This window comes from Cyanistes caeruleus, chromosome 2 (genome assembly GCF_971803275.1).
Source record: "Cyanistes caeruleus chromosome 2, bCyaCae1.hap1.1, whole genome shotgun sequence".
NCBI lineage: Eukaryota > Metazoa > Chordata > Aves > Passeriformes > Paridae > Cyanistes > Cyanistes caeruleus.
Window position 1 is genome coordinate 67,274,378 of NC_141702.1, and position 20,666 is coordinate 67,295,043.

At 38.8% G+C, this 20,666-nt stretch overlaps 1 protein-coding gene across 20 annotated transcripts in view; it reads left to right on the forward strand.

Annotated features, from left to right (window-relative positions):
• Positions 1–20,666, forward strand: part of RGS7 (regulator of G protein signaling 7) — a 258,091-nt gene that overhangs the window by 20,378 nt on the left and 217,047 nt on the right. For 11 of the 20 annotated variants that reach the window (XR_015283340.1, XR_015283341.1, XM_086877683.1 and 8 more), the window contains exons 1-2: positions 6,261–6,723; positions 7,794–7,905. The exons of 2 other annotated variants lie outside the window; for them this stretch is intronic. Coding sequence is in view for 16 of the 18 variants with exons in the window: in XM_086877683.1 (XP_086733809.1) it covers positions 7,828–7,905 (78 nt within the window). In the remaining 2 variants the exon portion in view is untranslated. Of the gene's footprint in view, positions 1–6,260; positions 6,724–7,793; positions 7,906–20,666 lie in introns of those variants that run through there. 7 more of the 20 variants (XM_086877678.1, XM_086877669.1, XM_086877668.1 and 4 more) reach the window with 1 other exon arrangement.

Below are 20,666 nucleotides of genomic sequence, written 5' to 3' on the forward strand. Positions count from 1 at the left end.
TATTGTGTGTACTTGGATATAAATGGATGTAGATTGGTTCAGTTTGTGATGCACAGTCAGCAAATTGATTTTGGCTGATTTAAACCTTTAGAAAAACAAGGCAACATTGGGGGAAGAAAGCTGTTATATTTTATTGTCTGTGGATATGAGGCAGGGAATTCATGAATGATAGAAGGAACTTCAAAATGAAAGTTAGGGAAAGGAAAGAAAAATGATGAACGAAGCCTGTTAAACTGCTGAGCTCTCTTTTTCTCCAGTGCATTCAGCTTAGTGAATTAATGAGATTAAGTCACATCAGCTCCGGTTGCTGGAGGGAATGAGCAAAGTGGGCAATTTCAGTAGTAGCTTGCATAGGCAAGTTTGGTACTTGCAGGCTACCAATGATGGCATGCTGCTAACATTTGAAGCTATTTCCTGACTTGATAGCTGCCACAGTTTTTATTATTTTTGTGGTATGTGTAAGCTTTTATTGCAGTCTAAAAAAGTATGTTGTACAAAAATTTTTTCTCAGCAAGAGAAAACACCTGTCAAAACTGACAAAAACCTGCAGAAGTCAGCCATTATTCTGTATGTTTGGCATTTACCTATTTAATAGGAGTTTCTAGAAATTCTGTCTCTACATGTAGAGGATGAGATACATACAGTAAGGGGCAACTTTTACTTTTCAAAATTTCTCAGTTGCTCCCTCATCTCCCCTTATGAACACCTTCAAGATATCTTCCCCCAAAACCATTTCAACAGCTTGCAAGAACTACCCTCTGCTAACTGCGACCAGTGTGAGGGTTTCTGGATTTTGTTTTCTCCTTGTTTTCTTTTGCTGCATTATTCTTATTTATCAGCTCAGTTCTTTGCCACACAAATTATTCCTTCAGCTAATTCTCAGTGTTTCCTGTTAATTCTGTTAGGAGGTCTTTTGATAATTAATCTGTTCTGGTCTGTAACCATGGCATTCTCATACATGGTGCTCTTTCCTCCCTCCCTTTATAGGGCTTCTGAGTCCTCCTTTCTCTGGTCCTTTCATGCCAAAATATTCCAAATCAATGTCTTCCTAACTAATCCTTAATATGGGGCTTATTCTATTTTGATCTGAGCAAGTGCTGTCCTATGAATCAGGCCTGCATGAGAGATTTTCTTGAGGAATGAAGGGGAAGAGCCTGTTCCTCGGTTTGTTGGAGTTTTTTGGTGGTTTAGTCACAAAAAAAAATACTATGGGTATTTTTTTTAACCTGAGCCTACTGTCAGATTGACTTAAGCTAACAGCGTGGGCTAAAAGCATTGTAGCTATATTTACAAAACCACAGTCACTGTGTTTTCTTTCTTTCCTTTGTATGAAGTTGCTCAATAATTGGACACTCCTATGTGAAGTATGTGCCATCTGAAGATGCAGATATTAACCTACAAACTGCTCATCTTTGCCTCTGGGGAAAGTGTTGTAAATACCAAGTGATAAGACATGATGGGAGCAACACACCCTTATTTTAATTATTTTATCTGAAGCAGAAACAAAATGTCCCATTTTGTGAACTCAGGGTTTGTTCTCTGTCAATAATAATTTTTTTACACAAAATGGAAAACATCCCCAAGAGCTATTTTGGAAGTTGGGAAACCAGGATTAAGAACCATGCTTGAGTCAAGGCTGTTATTACGATGAGATCCAAATTTGACTGAAACTCCTTTTTTTTTATTGTTTTTTTTCCCCCGCAGATTTGTTCTATCCCTTCATGCTTGATTGAATTCTCCAGCTTGTAACTTACTGTAAGATCAGGGCTTATTAATCATGTGTCTTCCAGGCAGTTTTAAAGAAACGTGGTGTGAGGTTTCATTTCTATAAACACTCTCACTTTTTGATGAAATTATGGTAATGCGTAATAACGTATAGCCAGCCAGTTGTGGTAACTCTTTTAGGTGGAAAAAATAAGTCCTAGTAGTGTGTCAGCTATCGGAGCCTCTCTCTCTTTGCCTGAGAAAGCCTGCCCTCTTCTGGGTAAAGTTAGAACTGGATAAATTGTCAAGACTGCAGTGGAACTGCTTGAGGTTGTTCTGCTTTGTCTGGAGAACCTGTTGAATTTCCATGGATAGCTTTGATGGCCCAGTATATTGATAAAAAATTCTATGTAGCTATGGATTTTCTGTTGCAATAACAGTAAAGGATAAAATTTGTTGTATTAAGGTTTCAAATAAATTCTACTGTGTTCTCTGTGGGGATGTCTGTCCTATCTATCTATCTATCTATCTATCTATCTATCTATCTATCTATCTATCAAAAATATGGAAATATGGGCTTTCCTTATTTCTAATAATTTTTCATTCCTGTGAAATTATATCTTTCCATGACTAATTTTTTTTCCTATCAGATCAGAATTATTTTTTAAAAATCCAGATTTCTTTTTAGTTACCTCCTTCTTTTATATTCTCAAAATATCTTTTGTTGGTTTTTAACTCCTTCCCTTGTATTTGACAGAATACAAATAGCTTTGATTATCAGCATCATAAATTGACAAAGGTAATTAATGTTTCAATAGGGTTGTAAGATGAGTGACAAGCCAAATTCCTAGAGCATAAAAAAGTGCCATGAACAAAGTGGTGAAGTTTCTAAGTCAGTCTTGGGTTCAGTTCTAGAAAATATATACTGTTACCTGTAATCATCTTGATGACATTTGGAGACCTACATTAAACAGATTGATTGCAATTAACTCCTGAAGGAGCAGGCGTTCAGATCTCATTAAAAAGGCCAAAGACTGGGCCCAGAATAACTAGGTACCTGTTCAGAGCCTGGCAGTGAAACACTTGTGATTTGGTAGGGTCATAAATATATGAATTCAGTTAAAGTAGGCAGATTGTGCTTAAACAGCGAGTGAAAAAGAATCTGGGCCTTATACTTCAGGGTAGCACAGCATTAACTCATGCCAGTATTTAGAGCCCAGTTAGAATGTTTACATTATTTTAGCAAAATTGAACGTGGTTATTTATAATGCTCTAAAGCTTTAAAAAACTTGGTCATAGAACAAGATCATGCTGTGCTAAGAGCTTGCACAACATGTCTTCACTCCAAGGAACATTTAGTCCAGGCATAAGACAAGATAAATTGATGGATATAGGTGGCATACTGACATAATGCTGCAGCATTGGCCAGCAAAATTTCTCATAATATCCAGATAGATTGTTGCACACATCCTGACATAATATTTTTACTTAAAAATGCCACATACATGTGATGTTATTGGAATACTTGAGTTGTATTGACAGGGAAAGCTAAACACAGAAATGTAGTCACCACCTTGCTCAACCATGTGTACTTTATTGCCTTGTTAGATAAAGCTGCCCCTTGGCAGCCTTTCCCCATCATCTTTGTTTTATTAATGAGTAGTTTTGCCTTGCATTTTGAAAAGGCCATTCCTCTTCTGGCAGACCATGCTTTTTCTGGGGAGGCTAATGCTGGTTGTATATGAGATAAGTGATGACTTTCAACATGGGAAAGATGTGTAAGTAATTTATAAATTAAAGTCTTTTATAGGCTATTGAACAAACACACCAAGTACCATAAAATGAGACTATCCTGTTACATATTTTTTGAAATTAATTATTTTCTTTTTATTTGCATTTATGGAAGTAGTCCAGCCAAGGCTGTCTTACCACAAAGTGATGGCAAAAAGGAAATTCTGTTGGGTTGTTTCTGGTCTTCTCTTCTGTCTAACCCCATTAGGGTTTAGAATTCTACTTCATTTAGACAGTGGGCATGCTGGTGAAAAAATTTTGATGTGCCTCAGTGTAGCAGGTCTGTAGTTGTGACATACATCATTGAGCTATTTAAGGTATTCCTCTGGCTCTGAGGACAAGATTTAAAAATTATGTGGAATACAGTTGCTTTTGGTGTTATTGGAGAAATATCTATTAACTTCTGTGTGCCCAAGTAATTGCTCTGCTTTAGAACTGCATTTATGTTATTAACATTTGATTATTTTTGAAGAAAAATATATAAACTTTGCCTATTAGGTTTATTAGGACACTGTATTTTACTTCACTTGTAATATAATCAGAATAATTAAAACAAAGTCAAAGCAAAGGCAAGATTGGAGGCTGCATAGACAAAATCTAACTCAGTTGGGGATTCTTCAGCCTTTAATTTTAAGGACATTCTCAGAAAATAAAAGCTTGGAAAATGTTGCTGCCTAAATTAGTCAGCTTTGTTGGGGAGCTTCCCAAACACACATAACTGCTACCAAAATCTGTTTTCAGAATACCTTATAGAAAGTAGTTTGAAATCAGCTTTTAAGTAACTTCATGTAGGTAGTCCAATTGTAGTACAAAACAGTTTCATGTGGGGTTTTTTTGTCCCTTACAACAAAATGAGGCAGGGTAAGAAAGCAAATACTTGATCTCATTGGAAACTTGCTAATGTTTGATTTTTATGCCTATGTTAAATGGTTGGCAGAATAAGTGGAAAGAATATATATCTTACCAATATTTTTAAGGATTTTCCTCCTATCCCTCTTTAAGGGTAAAATTATATTCAAATTATATTTTGTGCAGTTCCCATTTTTACTCTGAAAAAGCAATTTAAACACCAGTCTGATAAATAAGATTTTGAGTTTATTTTGATGCCATACAACCAAAAGGGTGTCACTTGTGTTCTTAGCAGACCTTGGGAGACATTTCCCTTGTCTTCTAGTGCACCTGTCAGACTTAACAAAGTCAAATCACTGAGCTCTGAACACTGCAGTGCTTCTCATCTGAGATGTCTTTGTGAAAGCTAGGGAAATTATAGACTGAGTTCTTTATTGCTGGTTCCCATTTCTCATCAGTGGACTGGGCTGAATCAGAGAATCTGTTGGAAGATTAATATTTTGATTCTGACTTCATTAGCCTCACCGAGATGCTATTGTATGTCAAGTGAATTTTAGTAAGAAACAGATCTTAGTTCTTTGTTTAATCTTTGATTTAATAAATTCCTCTGCCAACTACTTTCAACATTGATACTTCTTCACATTATGCTTGTGCTGTTGAATTCTTTCCCTTGTTCTCTTCCACCTCAAAACTCTAGTCCTCTCTTTTCTACACCATTTGTTTTCACAGTCTTTATCTTTGTGACATGCTAAATTATTCTCCTCTATCAAAGTTGAGACACACAACGTCTGTGTGCTACAGAGCTCCTTTTCAGCCAGTATATCTCACTGAATAGAGTTGATGGTGTTTACTGTGTCGTTTCACCTTTTACAACTTCTGTCTCAAAAAACATTCCAATTTTTGATGGAGAACGTCTATCTTTACTCTGGTGTTCATTCTAGGACCGTTATCCAACTTACATCTTCCTTTCCTCAGCTCTCCAAGAAGTCCAGATTAGTTCTGTCCTTTTCCCTTCATTTTGCTGTGGCCACTGTGATTTCCTGTCGTTGCCTGAGCTAATTTACCACATCCTCTGTTAAAGTCAGAGTTGAAGTGTCTCAAGTTAAAGTATCTCAAGGCATCTGCAAAGTTTGGAAGAGTAGTTAAAAGTAGTGGCAGTAGATGATAATAACAAACTTCTTGCAGGATCATGTTGGTTTGAGGCTCTCTGAGAGAAAGGTAGAACGAGTAAGGGTGAAGGTGACACAGTATACATGGAAACCTCTCTGCTTGAAATGCATGATTTACCAGCACACACTCCACAAGGTGCAGTGTGCAGTAGAGGATTCTTTTGCAAGATCACTCTTGTAATAAGAGCTACTGTTGCCAGAAAAGACGTTTTTAAATGGAAATACACCAAAGCTTAACCACTTAAATATCCCGTGTTCTTGTGGATGTTGAGTTCTGGGCATTTCAACCCCCTTGCAAAAGTGGTATTGCAGAAGTATTCTTGTTTGCATGAGATGGGGAAGTGAGACTGACAGATCTGATCTTTTTCTTTTATTGTAGCCATTGATAGGCCTTCACAAATTAGGCAGTTGCCTGGGACACAGCAAAACAGTCCCGAGGGTGTATTGAGGTGTCCTCAGGGTTTCTTCCTGTCTGCCTGAAACAGATTCACTCTCTGTTCTCTCTGTTCCACTGCTCAGAAAAGTCCGCAGTGCCAACAGAGCACAGGCTCTCCTTAGTTTTCACTGAAGAAAATACATGAGGTGTCCAGCATAAGACAGAGGAAGAGGCAGATTCTCTGTTGCTGTCGTTAAAGAATTATGAAGGAGGCGACACAGTTTCCCCAACAACTCCCCCTTTCCCTCCCTATCCCATTAGCCCACATTCTCTTCCTGCCCAGCCCTCCAGTGATACCTAATCTCATTTACGGGGGCTGCTGCCAGATCTGCTGGCAGCTGCAGTTTCTTGGCCGCTGTTTTCGGTGAGGGAGCCGAGAGCGCCGAGGAAGAGGAGGAGAAGGAAGGAGGAGGAGGAGGAGGAGAAGAAGAAGGAGGAGGAGGAGGAGGAGGAAGGCTGCTGCTGTGTGGCGGAGCGGCGGCAGCGGTAGCACCTTTGACGTGCCCGTCCCCCACGTGACGGCCGCTCCATTGCGGGGAGGGAGCTGAGCTGAGCCGCCGCCGCTCCGGCAGAGCACGGGAGAGCCGCAGCCTCGGCGGCGGCAGCGGCAGCAGCGCCTCCGCCCGCAGTGCGTGTGTGTATTGCGTGTGTGTGATGAGCGATCGCCGCGTCCCTCCGCCCGCTGCCGGCTGACACCCACCGCGCGGGGCGCGCCAGGAGCAGCAGGAGCAGGCGAGGAGCCGCGGCCAGCGCGCAGTGACCTTGGCCCAGGAGGTAACCGAGCGGGCGGGCTCCGCAGCCCTCCGCGCCCCCGCCCCGCGCCTCCCGCGCCGGGGCCGAGGCCCCGCTCCCGCCGGGCCCCCGGGCGGTGCCGCCGCTGTCCGCGGTGCTGGAGCTGCGGGGTCCGCGCCGGGCTGCCCGCGGGAGAGCCGCTCCGCCCGGCCTTTGGCACCGGAGCCGCGCAGCCCCGGCGGGCGGTGCGGGGGCAGCGCGGGCGGACGGGGGGCAGCCAAGCCCGAAACGAGGGGTCTCGGGGGTGGGGAGGGCTCGAGGGGTTAGCGCTTGGAGTAGGGCTCGGCGGCTTTCAGGGCTCTCCGCATCCGCCGGTGTGGTCTGTAGATGGAGCGCATTCTTACACCTGCGTGCAAAGCCGGAGCTACGGCATGATCCGAGCTCTTGCTTAGTGCAGCTCCCGTGTGACCCGGGGGAGGGCGGGGAGGAGACGGGGCTGGCAGGGAGCCGGTGCTTGGCGGTAAAGTGCGATGAAAGTAGGTGAAAGCAACCGGAACAGTGTTCTGGCTTGTTTCTTCATTTTCCCTCGTCATCTGCTCTCCTGCCCCGGTGTATGTAGGAGCGCAGATGTGCTGTTGAATTACAGGGAGGTTCAAAGCGTCTAGCTTTGCGTTTGAATGTTGTGAAAGTTGCTACGACCCGAGCTGTGAGTGGAGGGCACTGCTGAATTCACGTCAGTCAGCCAGTGCTCCCAAAACTGGCCTGGAAGGTGCAGAGCGTCCCTTGGTGAAGCCCGTGCAGGGGAGGAAGAAGCGGTCTGTGAGGTGGTGTCTGTGTGATGTGGTGGTTAGTGGTGTGTCAGGGAGCTGCTCCGAGTGACAATTCATTAGCGTTTAAATTAGATCAACACGTCACATCCATTATTTACCGGCAAAAGAGAGTAATGACAGTAAACGGTGAATTAGCAGCTTGGCTTCAATGTAAATATCTGTTGGAGTAAGAGCATACACTGATCTTGATAACATGTTGGTAGAAAGTCAGGTTCATTAATCATCAGGGAAGCAAGGAGAGCTGAGGCGATGCCGTATTGAAACCACTTTTACCTTTTACAGTGCAACATCCAAAAGCGGATCAATTTTGTGGGACATGGCACAAGGAAATAATTATGGGCAAAGCAGCAATGGGGTGGCTGATGAATCCCCAAACATGCTGGTGTACAGAAAGGTAAGCCTTTGTATTTTTCAGAAGCTGTGGGAGGTGAAGTCCTGGACTCTTTTGCCTAGCAAGTGAAGCCATTATTTTTGCTGTTTCTCTCCCAATTTCTTGAATGTATCTGTTGTTTGAAATGGTAAAATCTGCACATGTCAACTTTGCATCTTGTTCAGAAGCAGCTGCTTTTCAATTTGAGATATTTGATGTATTTCAGTCACTTTCTGCATTGATACATATAATCTGTGATGGTGGTGATGTGCCAGAGACTGGACCATGTTTTGAGGTCAAGTGTTCACTTTTAAAGTTTATTCATAAAATGAATTCATATGTATTAAAGCTAGACATCAGCTGTACAATAGAGTATTTCTGTATAGTGCAGAGAAGTTGGAACCATTAAATTATTTCATATGAGGGGAAAAACTTATTAAAGATCTCACTTATCTGCAATTGTCACAAAAAGTCAAAACCCCCCCTCAAAAAATACAGTCTAAAATTTTTCTCTGGGAAGACTTCTAGTGTAGTTATTCTAATAACATCAATACACAAAATTTTCAGGTATTGAACTTTAATAGTGAGGCTTATTTAGTGATTATGCTTTAATTTAAGTGAGAGTAAACGCTTGGAGATTTTGAGATGCCCTTATATGCTTTTTTAAAGAAGCCTGAATTGCATTTATGAAAAAATAATAACAACATAAATTCTAATAATAATGGAGAAAAAATAATTTTGCTGTTGCAAACGGAAATAAGTAATTATACAACTGCTTGTTTATTCTTAGAACACAGTGCTTCTTAACTTGTTTGTGGTTGCTCTTATCAGGTGGAGAAAAAAAATCAATACTTTACTTTGTTAGAAGCATTGACTTTTTGCCTTACAAGTTAACTGTAATAGAAAGCATCTGATATATGCTCAGTTTAGTCTTTGAGGTGGACTGAAGTATAAACTGTAGCTGTGGTAAGTGTGCTTTTCCCAGAAATTTAAAATTAGTCTCAAATTGAAGTTTGATACATGCTTTTTTCTCTTCCTGTTTTCAGATATGTTGCTGATTTCACTTAGTTTGTTGTATTTGCTATTTTATGAAATTAGGTTTCTTTTACATAAGTGAATGAATTTAGGAACTTAACTGCAGTTATCCTTTTACAAATGTACATCTAGAAAAATACTAGATTACCTTGCCATTAACACCACAAGTGTGTTTCAAAAGGCGATTTCATACATGAAAATATGCTGCATATATGAAAAGCAGTATACCAAATCTTAGAGTGTTTATTGTAGGCTTTTGGACTTTCTAAACAGAATCTTTCCACATTTGCCATTTACTTCAATGCTGGCAAAAAGGTCTTTTCTCAGCTTATTTAGTACACAGAGGGACAATACAGAGTACCTGTTTCTCTCTTCCTTTGGTGTGTTCGGTAAAATTTGTGACAAAATTTGTGACATGGTATTTAGTATGACCTCATGCCAAAATTTATCATTGCCCCTGGGTAGCATCACCTCTGAGCTGCATCCAGGTTGAATGGAGCAGCTGAGGAAAGTTAACGAGAGTCGTGGTGATGCATGGGAGGTTTGAAAATGAGGAGAGGGAACAGGACACACCACTAAGGTGTATGCTCAGCAAATCAAGATGTCAAACACCTCTTTTGTTCTCTGCAATACATCTGTAAAGGGATAATATGAATTTGTGTCCTTCAATGCAGCAGTGGTCCTTCCCTTGCTGTCAGTAAACAAGTGGTGCTCTGAGTATTAAACTTTGAAAAATACTGACCTTCTACAGCATTACCTGCCCTATTTTTTTTTTCTTCTACTTATTTTTGTAGCATAGTGAATTAAAGATAATTTCAGATTATGCACACTGTGTTAGAGTACAGAGAGAAAACTAAGTAGCCCTTCCTTTGGCAGTACTCAAGGAACAGGCAACAAAATAATATATAACTTTTCAAGAAGTCATCTGCCTTTTCTTGAAATAGGATATTGGGGTAAACAAACATGTTCTAAATTCTGGGTCTGGAATATAAGAGGAAGATAGTCAAGTGGAAATCATTTCACTTTAGAGTATATCATCTCTGAGTATAATTCTTTAATAGGAGCAACTGAATCACAGGATTCCTTGTAATACATTTGAAAACACAATACTTCTCTCTCTGTCTGTCATTGTGTTGGGAATGAAAGCACCGTATGAACAAAGAACTAGGTCTGACAGCTTCGTGAAGGACTCTTTTGGCCAACTGGAAAAGTATTAACAGTTTTTTGGGGAAAAAAAAATGCTACTGGCTGGGTTCAGTTGAACTGAATTTGAAGTCTTACCTTTTGAATAATGTTGCTGAGATGGACAAAGGTGGAAATGCTTTCTTACAGTAGTTTATAATCAGCAGATGGAAAAGCACACATCACCTGCAAAGAATAGGTGGGACATCTCTTACTTATATTGATGAAGAATAAAAATTTGGCTGTGCTGTGAAGGCTGTTATTTTGGCTATAAACCATAGTTTTGTAATCTGGTAATTCTGCTAGTTTGTCAAACTTCCAGACACAATCTGAACTAAGTATGTTCTGAGCTACATGTTCAGAGTTACAGCCTTGTATTGTCTAAATCCTGATTCTGTCAGGAGCATTTTATAAAAAGTTCTATACAGAATGAAGTCCTAGTGTTTTCAAATTTGGTTTTTAAGGCTTAATTGTGACAAACGCTTGGCAGAAAAGGGCTGGCTTTTTTTTTTGTTTGTTTGTTTTTTAATATTTTTTTTTGATTAGTTGCTTATTTGAAAAATTGAAACATTTTGAAATTGAAAATTTGAACAATTGATAATCAAATTGTAATCTCGAGTAATACAGAGTGTAGATACTCTCTTATTCTCATGGCAGCTTTTATTCCTAGCTAAAAAGGGTCTCATTACATTTTGCTTTCAAAAAAGAATTTTAAAAAAAAATCAGCATAGGATAATTCAATATTCAATATACACATAACTAAGAATTACTTACTTGAATCTGGAAAAGACAGCAGCACAGATAAATAGCTCCCTGTATAATTTTTACTCTGCCTTTTAAGATGCTTGTGTCAGTGTTTTTATGCCTTGGGGAATAATTTTTATTTTAATAGAATGTCAGCTGCATTATTCTTTTTGTCTATCAGCCTAATTATAAAGTAGTGACATGTGACACATCATTGGCACTGACATACCTTAGAAAAAGTCCTGAATTTTTCTGCTGGTAGCCTGAGGCAAATATGAAAAATGTAAAACCCCTCCTTTCATTTCTTCTCTAACAGAGTCCATTCCAGTCAGCAATTAAAAGAGGTAAGAGACTGAAATCCATAGCATTTTAACATCACAAATTGTTCATGCAAAAATCTCATATTTTGGCAACACTAACTTGCTGCTGCAAGCTTGGTCTTAGGGAAGAAACTTGAGATGTAGTAGTGTAGTAGAAGGCCCATACTTTGACGTTTTTCTAAGTTTCAGAGACTAACCCGCCTTTTAAATTTTAAATTTCTGTACACAATTAAAAGAATAAGAGTTTCCTGTTAGAAACTTCTATTCCAGACCTAGTGCTGGTCTTGCTAAACCTTACTTCATCTTTCTGGTCTGTGCTTTGCTTACTTTTTCAGTCAAACATATGCTGCAACTATTAGGAGTTCTGATTTACAAGTTTAATTGTTATTGTACTGTTGCCTGAACTAGCTTCATTTGAGAGCTGATAACTTTATTTTGTAGCAATAAGATTATCCTTGTCTGAAAGGTAATATTCTTGTGGGTGAGATTTTGGCTCTCTGCCTTCCTCACTGCCCAGGTATTAAAATAGCTTTTGCCAAGTCTGATTAAAATCACTGACAGTGGGGCTTTCAGGGTTCTAATAAAGATAATGATGTGTTTGTTCTGTTTCTGTGACAATGGTGGAAGGTCACATATGTCAGTACTCATGTATAACAAGAGCTGAATTTGTAATCTCAAACTCCTTTGTTTATCATGATCTGATATTCTTCATAGAAATCACGCCTCCAAAGCATGATACTTTCCAATGTTGTTGTGAATGAGCAGTAGCCATGCTGGGACAACATCTGAAGAAACACTGACACCATCTTCTAATAACCATTCTCTATCTCTGCTACCACCAGAGATGACTTCCAGTGTAGATTGAGATAATGCTGTGTTCTCATGTGGCCTTTATCAACTGCTCCCTGAAAGGATTGTTGGAAGAAAATGTTATCGTGGATAACTGTGTTCCTTAGAGCCTGTGAGACTAAGGAAGGACATTTTAGGTGGGTCTTTCTAAGTGCTGTCACTCACTTTGAGAAGGGAAGAATCACTCTGATACTACATGTTTCTGAATATGCCATGACATTCTATGAAGGCATCTTGTTTGTCACTACATTGGAAAAGTCAAGGTGCTCTAAGGTACTAGACATAAGTAGTGTGGGGTTGTATTTTTGTTTGTTTGTTTGGGCTTTTTTGGTGTGTTTTTTCCTAGTGTGTTTATAAATATATTTTTAAAAATTATTTATTAAATTATATTATACCTCTAGATTATGCTGTTTCTTCTTCTGAAAAGAAGAGTGGCACTGGTGTGAATCTGGCTGATGGTCTTGGTGTTATTTCAACACTCATCATTATACAATTGATAGGGAAGGGTCTACATTTGTGAACCTTGGGAATTCCTGCTGTAGGAAGAAAAGAATTTACCTTCCTGTCTAATTATTATAAGCAAGTTGTAGTCCTGGAGTAGCTGGTTGATAGTGAAGTAAGCTTTTCCACAGGGAAATTTAGGGAGCAGGAACTTAATAGAGATGGACAGAATAGTTGCTAGATGCTGTGTAGTGCCTTTTGTTTTCCTGTATGCTCTCACACTCATGTTTTGTATCTATTTTCTGTGCAGATTCACTTTGCTGTATCCTCTCCTGGAATGGTAATGGTTAGAACTAGGTGTAGAATGTATCTAAATTTTGTCATCATTTGTGATAAATGCAGTATAAAGGATTTTATTGTCTTCACAACTACATAGAATGATTGAAAATTCCAAGGAAACTTGATTAAAAAAGCATGTGTCTAAGTCTGCAGGTGGCTAGATCAGCGAGGGGGGCACTTGCCCTGTTCTGGTGATTCCTGCTGGCATTTTCCATCCTTTCTGTTCTCCTCTTCCTTCCACTAGGTGTAGAAATACATCAAGTGATACTGCAGTGAGAAGTTTACTGCTGTTGATTCTTCTGAGCTTGACGTGCTTGCATCACTGGCATTACTGTCAAATGCAAAAACCCCACAGCATTCTGTGCCACCCTGTTAATTCCTTTCTCCATCCCACATGTGCCGTCTGAAAAATGTATGTGCCTGTTTTGATTGTGCATTGTCATTTTCAGTTTCTCTGCTTCTTTCCTTTGAAGCAGTCTACATTTGTAGCTATGGAAACAATGATGCTATTGAGAGTGACGTGCAATATCGAGGCAGAAATTGTTTGTTTTGGAGTTTTGTTTTCTTTCAGTTCAGGCTTAAAACATTCTTCATGGACTGCGGGAATTTTTATAGTAATCTCTATTGTATCATAATATTTGACAGGTCTCCACCAAAGCAGATATGAACTATGCTGGTAAATACGATGAAATACTTCCATGTAAATTCAACTTTTTAAAATATGCTATTTTCCCAATTCAGGAATCTCAAACCAATTGAAGCATAGTTTCAACCCAGTGTAGGAATCACTTCACCCACTTCTTCAAATCAGTTTGTAAAAGCTACTAAAAGGAAAGAAACTTGGCTGAATTTCCACACTAAAATGGTCTGCTGAGGATTTTGACTTTTTTGTCTTGATTGCCACTATTAAAATCTGGATTTTAATAGTGGCAATATGAACCTTACCAAAATGTATAAGGGAAGAGAACTTTGAGGGTGGGCTTAGTACTAGTAGAGATGGACCACTTCAGAGAAATGTCTTCTGCTGAAACTTTATGATGACGATGCATTCAAGAAAAAGTACAGGTGCAATTTCACATGGTGAAGGGATCGGCTAAAAATTTTGATTTTTGGCAAAAGATTGCCACTAGCTACAATTAAAAGCTGAAGATAAAAAACGTTGAGCTACTTATTAAAGTATGTGTTGGTTATAAAAGTAACTGGAATAGATAGAGTGGGAATGAGGCTGGCTGGGAAGCCACAGGTGACTTTGGTGCTGAACTGTCTGAGAAGCAGAGTTAGGAACTTCAGTTTCATTTGGCACGTGAGAACAGCCTGGGTTAGTGCAGGAGAGCAGTCTGGACAAGAAACAGAAATGTAGGAACAGGTATAGGAGCATCTCATAAACTCATTGCAGTTGTCAGGGGAAGCTTTAACTAGATAACATACGGAATTCTTAACTGACAGGAGTGAGACCATGGCATTTGGACTATTTGGCCTCCAAAAATTTGGGGCTGGTTTTGTGCTTGTGTGTGTATTTATGTGTGTTTGAAAGCTTCCTTTTTCAGATGCAGCTGTGGATCTTTCTCAGTTTGTAATGCTCAGGGTGTCTTTGAGTAGAGAGTTTTATGGGATTAGTTTCAGAAAAGCTGCCGTGTCTGGGAAGGTGGTCAGGGCATCAAAAAATCAGGGACATCACTCTTGCTTTCTCTTACTGTTTCTATAAGTCTTCTTACTGTTATTTCCTCAAATATACTTCTGGCTGAAAGTTTATTGCTGATGACTAGAATCTGGAAAGATGACACTGTAATGTGTATTTTCTCCATATTTTTCCAAGGAAGAGGCCTAGTTTTCAAGATTTTTATAGTTCTACTATTTCTACTCAATTGAGGACATCTTAATAGCTGTTAAATGAAACTGAAGTCTGTCAGATCCATGGTGTCATTCAAACAAGAAATCCTTTTGGGGAAGACTCTAAGAATTTATCATGTAGTATTCATATCAAACATGTGCTGGTTTGAATCTGAAAAACCTCAATCAAGAGCCAAATAAGCCAAGAACCATCTGGATGAAAATTTATCCATTGCAGTGAAATCTCATTCTCCTGGCATTTATGTACTATTTCTATTGAAACTGGGTAAAACGGGAATTTTGAAGCTGTATATTAGCTCTTCTGCGTCACTTCTGCTGGAGTTGTGTGTTTGCTTTCTTTCTCTGACCTGTGCTGAATTCTGTTGACTAATGGAGTGTGAAGTTCTAGGGAGAGTGCGCCACAGAGAGAGAGGTAGCAAGCACAGAGGATCTCTTCACAATGCAGTTCGGATGTACAAGGATTATCTAGCTGAAAGTGAAAACTGCTCCGTGTAGCATCAAAGGAATTTTTTTCTCTTCCACTTATTCTTGATGATGAAGATGGTTGTATAATGTGAATGTACATGTATGTATACACATATCCTCCCAGCCATGCAGAGTTCTGCTGCCCTAAGACCTATTGATTATTGATTCATAATTGAATAGAGATGACCAAATGTTTGTACTAAAAATATATAGCATTTGTATTTAAATATTTTTTTACACTATCTCATATATGTACACTATTGTACATTGATTTCCATGTCATGGAAATGAATTGCACTGAAATATTTCAATTAGCTTTTTAAAAGCGCCCTTAATTCTGATGGAAAACTACAGTTTTTCATATTTCCTTTTATATCAGGATGAATAAGCAGTTTACTGAATGCCTTTTGAAAGACATATTAGTGCTTCTTAACACCTACACTTCTCTGAACTAGAAACTGCAATTAATCTTCTGTGAGCTAGATTCTGCCCTCAGATGTGGATTCATGGCATCTCTTGATATCAGCAGGAACCATACAATTGCATTTGATGTAATATCAATATCAAAAAGAAGAATGATAATAACCTTAATAATAACCCTCAGAATTACAAAAACTTGAGTCAGGTGTTTTACAGTAAGGATTTTCTTTATGTTGTATACTTCTGTCTGTATGGTGGAGAAAATGCAAAACATATTATGGCTGTACTGCAAACCTCTTGATATTAGCATATTTATTGTTGCAGGCATATGTTCAAAGTTGTGAAACAGGATGGCTTCTTAGTAGCAAATGCAAAACTTAACGTATGAATAATGAATGCTATTGTATAGGGCTATTCTAAAGTTTCTGTATGTCATGAGTAATTTGTTTCAGCTGTGTCATCTGCAAAATAGGTGGTCTGTGGTCTGTGGTATGATTAAACAAGTCTTCGTGAAATACTGTAAAGATCTGTTTACTTTGTGCAAAGTACCTTAAGTTCGTCAAAGTACTACATTAGATAAAATACTACAGTTACAGGTATGAAGTTTAAGACAACCAGAATACTATAAACAAGAGTTCTATACAGCTGCTCACAGCATTGCTAGTTTTCAAATGTCTCAGTTTCTTCAAGAGTTACTAAGCAACAAAAATTCTCATTCAAGTCACTAGGAGATAAAGTTTTTTAGAACCCTTTCATAAATCACATCTGTGACTTGGTGGAGTCATCACACGACCTGCCTGAAATACTTAGATTCTGTCTCCTGTGACCTGGAGGGCATGTCAGTGTCCATCATAGTACAGGAACCATACTAATGCCCGGTAAAGTTAATGCATAGGTTTGGTTTCCAAAAGTGAGAAGTATCTTTGGCTTGTTAAAAAGATGAATAACTGGTAGTGTTTTATCTGTGCTCATTTCTTAAAAATCTGTACCGCAAGAATAGTACCTCTGCTATAAGAAAATCTTTTTCAGAAATTAAGCAATGTGCTGTGCTACAGACAGTTGTGCCCTGAAGCACTTAAGTTTGTTTGGAATGGAAAAATTAGTTCTGATCTTTCTTTCTCTTTACCATCGACTCCACTTCTATAGCATTATTTTTGGATGTTGACGTTCATATTCAGCAGTTTACTGAACACACTGTCCTGTTCTTATATTGAGGTAGTGTTTATATCTCATTTTGAGGTACATTCAGAAGAAAAGCCTGTGGAAACATTCTATTTATGTAGCTGAATTTGTATTTATCTGTGATGTATCTGTAGCTGTCATGCCATCAGCCTTTTAACAGACACTGTGGTGCACAGCTGGTGACGCAAGTTACAGCCAACACCTTTGTTACCTCTGGTATTCTTTTGCTTTACATTTGTTTTGCTCCAGAAATTGAGGGCTAACTTTGATTCCAAGATAATGGACTTGACAATCATTTCTAATTCCATATTCCATAGTTTAGGAACTCTCAACTATAAATGATAGAAAATAGGACATGCTGTTGTGCAGGGCAAAGCTCTCTTCACTTACCACCTTGGTATAATACATGTATAAATCTAATTTTAAATATATTGAAGATTTCTATTTCTTCCTTCCCCTTCAAACAAGAATTTTACCTTTATGTCCTGTGAAAGAGTTTATTTCAATAGATCATTTTATGGGGTTTATTCTTGGTCACTTTTGGCAGTATTAAAGGACATGGAGTATGTTCAAGGACAAAATGCTGAGTGTGAGACAAGGAGAGAAAAATATTAACAGTGCATCATTCTGCCACTTGCAATACACTGTATTCATGTGATCTGTACCACAATTTGCTCTGGCTGGTGAATATGGTGAGTCAATCAGGGATGACCAAGACCACCGGAATTCTGCAGGTGCTTCAAGAAACGATGCTGGAGCTTCACTAGGTGGTGCTCTTCCTCCTGGGTAGGGAGCACACATCCCACATTGAGGGATTCTCTTGAGGGAACAATGAATGCTGGTCTCACAAAGAGGTCTTCCATGCTAGAAGTTGATGTTGGTGCCACTGCCCCAGTCAAATTGTTGATCAAGTCTTTTGACAGTGGTTTTAATTCACTGATCCTTGTTCTGTGGTTTGCAGTGGGGGATGTCTCCACTGTCACCATGTGTTCGTCAGAAAGTCTGAACACTGCTTTTAATTGTCTGCACTTGTGTTACACACGGGAGGCTGCTAGGCTTAGCATTCTGTTGTCAAACTGAAAGGATAATTTTTGCACATAAGATTTTCAATTTAAATATAAAGTAAGAAGTGTCAAAGTGATTTGGGGAGACCAGTCAGGAAAGGCTGGGACTAGGTAATTTTCATTCTTTCCTCGAGGCATGGAATGGTCTTTATACCACCTTTAAAATAGTATTTGAGGATCACTCAAATTTGAACTGAAATTTGCTACAAATTCAGTTGTTCACATGATTTGGTCCAAATGTCTATGATTTAATTTTTTATCTTGACGGGTCTTAGAAAGAAGAAATATGTTTCTGTATGTTCTCACTTTTCTCCCATATCCCACCTTTTTGACCTTTGCATATAGTCCATATAGACATGGTAAATGGATTTTAGCTGATCAGGCCATGGCTGATATGAATGTATGAGAATCAGTTTAAGTTATAGCCATATGGTTGGTTGCATTAATATATTTTTTGTCCTATTATTTTTCCAAGCTGTCTTGACTGAGACTATTTCTGTGCCTATGTGTTAGCCACTTAGACTTCAGAATGTTACTAGAAATGCATTGTTACTTATCCTGGGGACATCTTTGAATGTCTCAAACCTGTAGTAGGTGCAGTTGAGAATAATGGTGCTGCCTCTATTATTTTTTTGGTGTGGTTTTTTTTTTTTAAGCTAGGTTCTTTCCTATTTACCTTGTAGAAATGGAGGTGCAATTTTACCTCATTTATGTGGCCCTAAGTGCAGAATATCTGCTGTTCTCACTAAAGTTATTAACCTTAATTCCTTAAAAAGTAGTACCACAATCTTTCTGTGTTGGTGAAGTGCTACTACAGAAGTTGTTACATGCTGGGGCTCTGGTTATGGTGTACTAGAGGCGTGAATTCCAGTTTTTCTTGTTTTCCACTGGACTAGGCTACACTGTAGAATGAATTAGATGAAACATTGAAGAAATGTAATGTTTTCCATTTTCCCTTCAAAGGAAATAAATTTAATGATGACTTTTGAATGACTTGGTTCTTCTGCAGTCTAAATATTTTTTACAATTGTTATATCAATTGTAACATGGACTACTAATGCAGTGAATGATATTTGACAGGTGAGAATAAAGGACATAATAGTGATTAGTCAGCATAGGACCTTTTTCCTGGAGATGTGTGATGTCTTGAGGACATAATCTGCATTAGAACACAGTGGCAGAGGGCAGGTTACACTAGAATTCAGCAGCAGCTGTACTCTCTCTCTGCTAAGGCTGGGATGGTATCAGTGCACTATTACACCACTATCCTAATGTCAGATCTCAGCTGATTGCCTCCCTCTAGGGCTGAAAGTGATCATGCAGAGGGAGACTGAAAGTGTGAGAAGTTTTCTGGGTTGTGCTGCTGAGAGGTTTTGAATAAACCACTCTGTATCAAGTGAGCTGAAAGGTGTGTAGGCAGCATTTATCTTAAATGTCCCCTTTCCACATCTCTTAGAAGGAAGATTGGAACAACAGAAAATCTTGAGTTCTGCAGTGCTTTATTGCCTCATGGCTGCAGGATTCTTGAATGCTGCCAGAATGCCGTTTGCTTAAGAGCAGGGAGTTAGTTTAAAAATTGGGTAGTGGAAACATGGATATGAATAATTGTTCTTCTGTCATGTTTGAAAATATGCTGGTTATTCTCTGCCTCTCTTTCTCGTTTTCAGTTTGGAGATAATTCAGGTGGGTTATGAAGGCACACTCATGGTAAGATTAGTTGTGTTTTTGAACATTGTGTAGTATAGCGATAGAAGTTTTGAAATAACCATTATTTCCTTGTTTTTCTGACACACCTTTTTCCAGTTGTTTTTCATAGTATCACTGATTCATTACAGATCAAAACTTTGATGAAGTGATTTTGTTTCCCTTTTGAGTTAGGTTTCATCAGTCTGGAAATCTATGTCTGTCTCCCAGTGGAGTGTAAGTGGAGACACAGTGGCTAAATCTCCACATGGTGTGCTGATAATTTACTTTCTAGAGTCATTGCTTCTGTTCCTTTACCTGCTTCTAATTCTTCAGTAAGTGATGACAGAGGAAAGGAGATGTACATGACCTACAGTACAGGCCCATCTGTGAAGACCAGATGGCATATTTAACAAATTTTCCAATGATTTGGTTATTTTCCCTTCCATTTCCTGTAAATTGTCTAGGGGAAACTCATGTGCTGAAAGAAGCAAGAATGATGGAAGTGCTGACCTTTATTGACAGAATGGCATTTTATGCTTTATAACCACTGCATCCTAGTCTCACTCTGTAATGCCTGTAAGTGCTCTGTTCAAGTGCTTGTGTTTCTATGGAAGCCAAACACATGGGGTGTTGGATTTATTTTGTTTTTTTTTTAAATTCATGCCACTAAAAACCCAGAGGATATTTTTAACTGATGTGTGGAGCCATGTTTGTGGGATTTTGCTCAGGAGTTTAAAGTTAGTCAGAACACTCAATATGTATAATAGTGAGTGTAACTCAAGGAACATTGATCCATGCTCTATTTACCCCAAGATTTAATTTTTGTAACATATACTTTTATTGTATCTTTCAGTAGTATATCCTAACATTCATGATGCTGAAGCAGACTTTAAATTTACTTTTGTATGGATAGTGATGATTTGAATGAACCTATGCAGCTTCATACACAGTATTCCCATGGAACATGATTATACCTGCAAATCAAGTGGCTTGTTTGTTTCTTTTGCTTGGCAGTTGCGGCTGGTTTGTGGGTTTTTGGTGGTGAATTTTTGTTTGCTTGTTTGTTTTCACTGTCGTTGATATTATTGACTTCTGTGCCATTGTCAGCAGGATGCAATTCCCCAAACTGTGTCTGTGCATGTGTACCCATGTGTATTCTGGTATTCTAGTTTTGCCTAAGTTGTGCTCTGGAATGATTAGCTTTGCC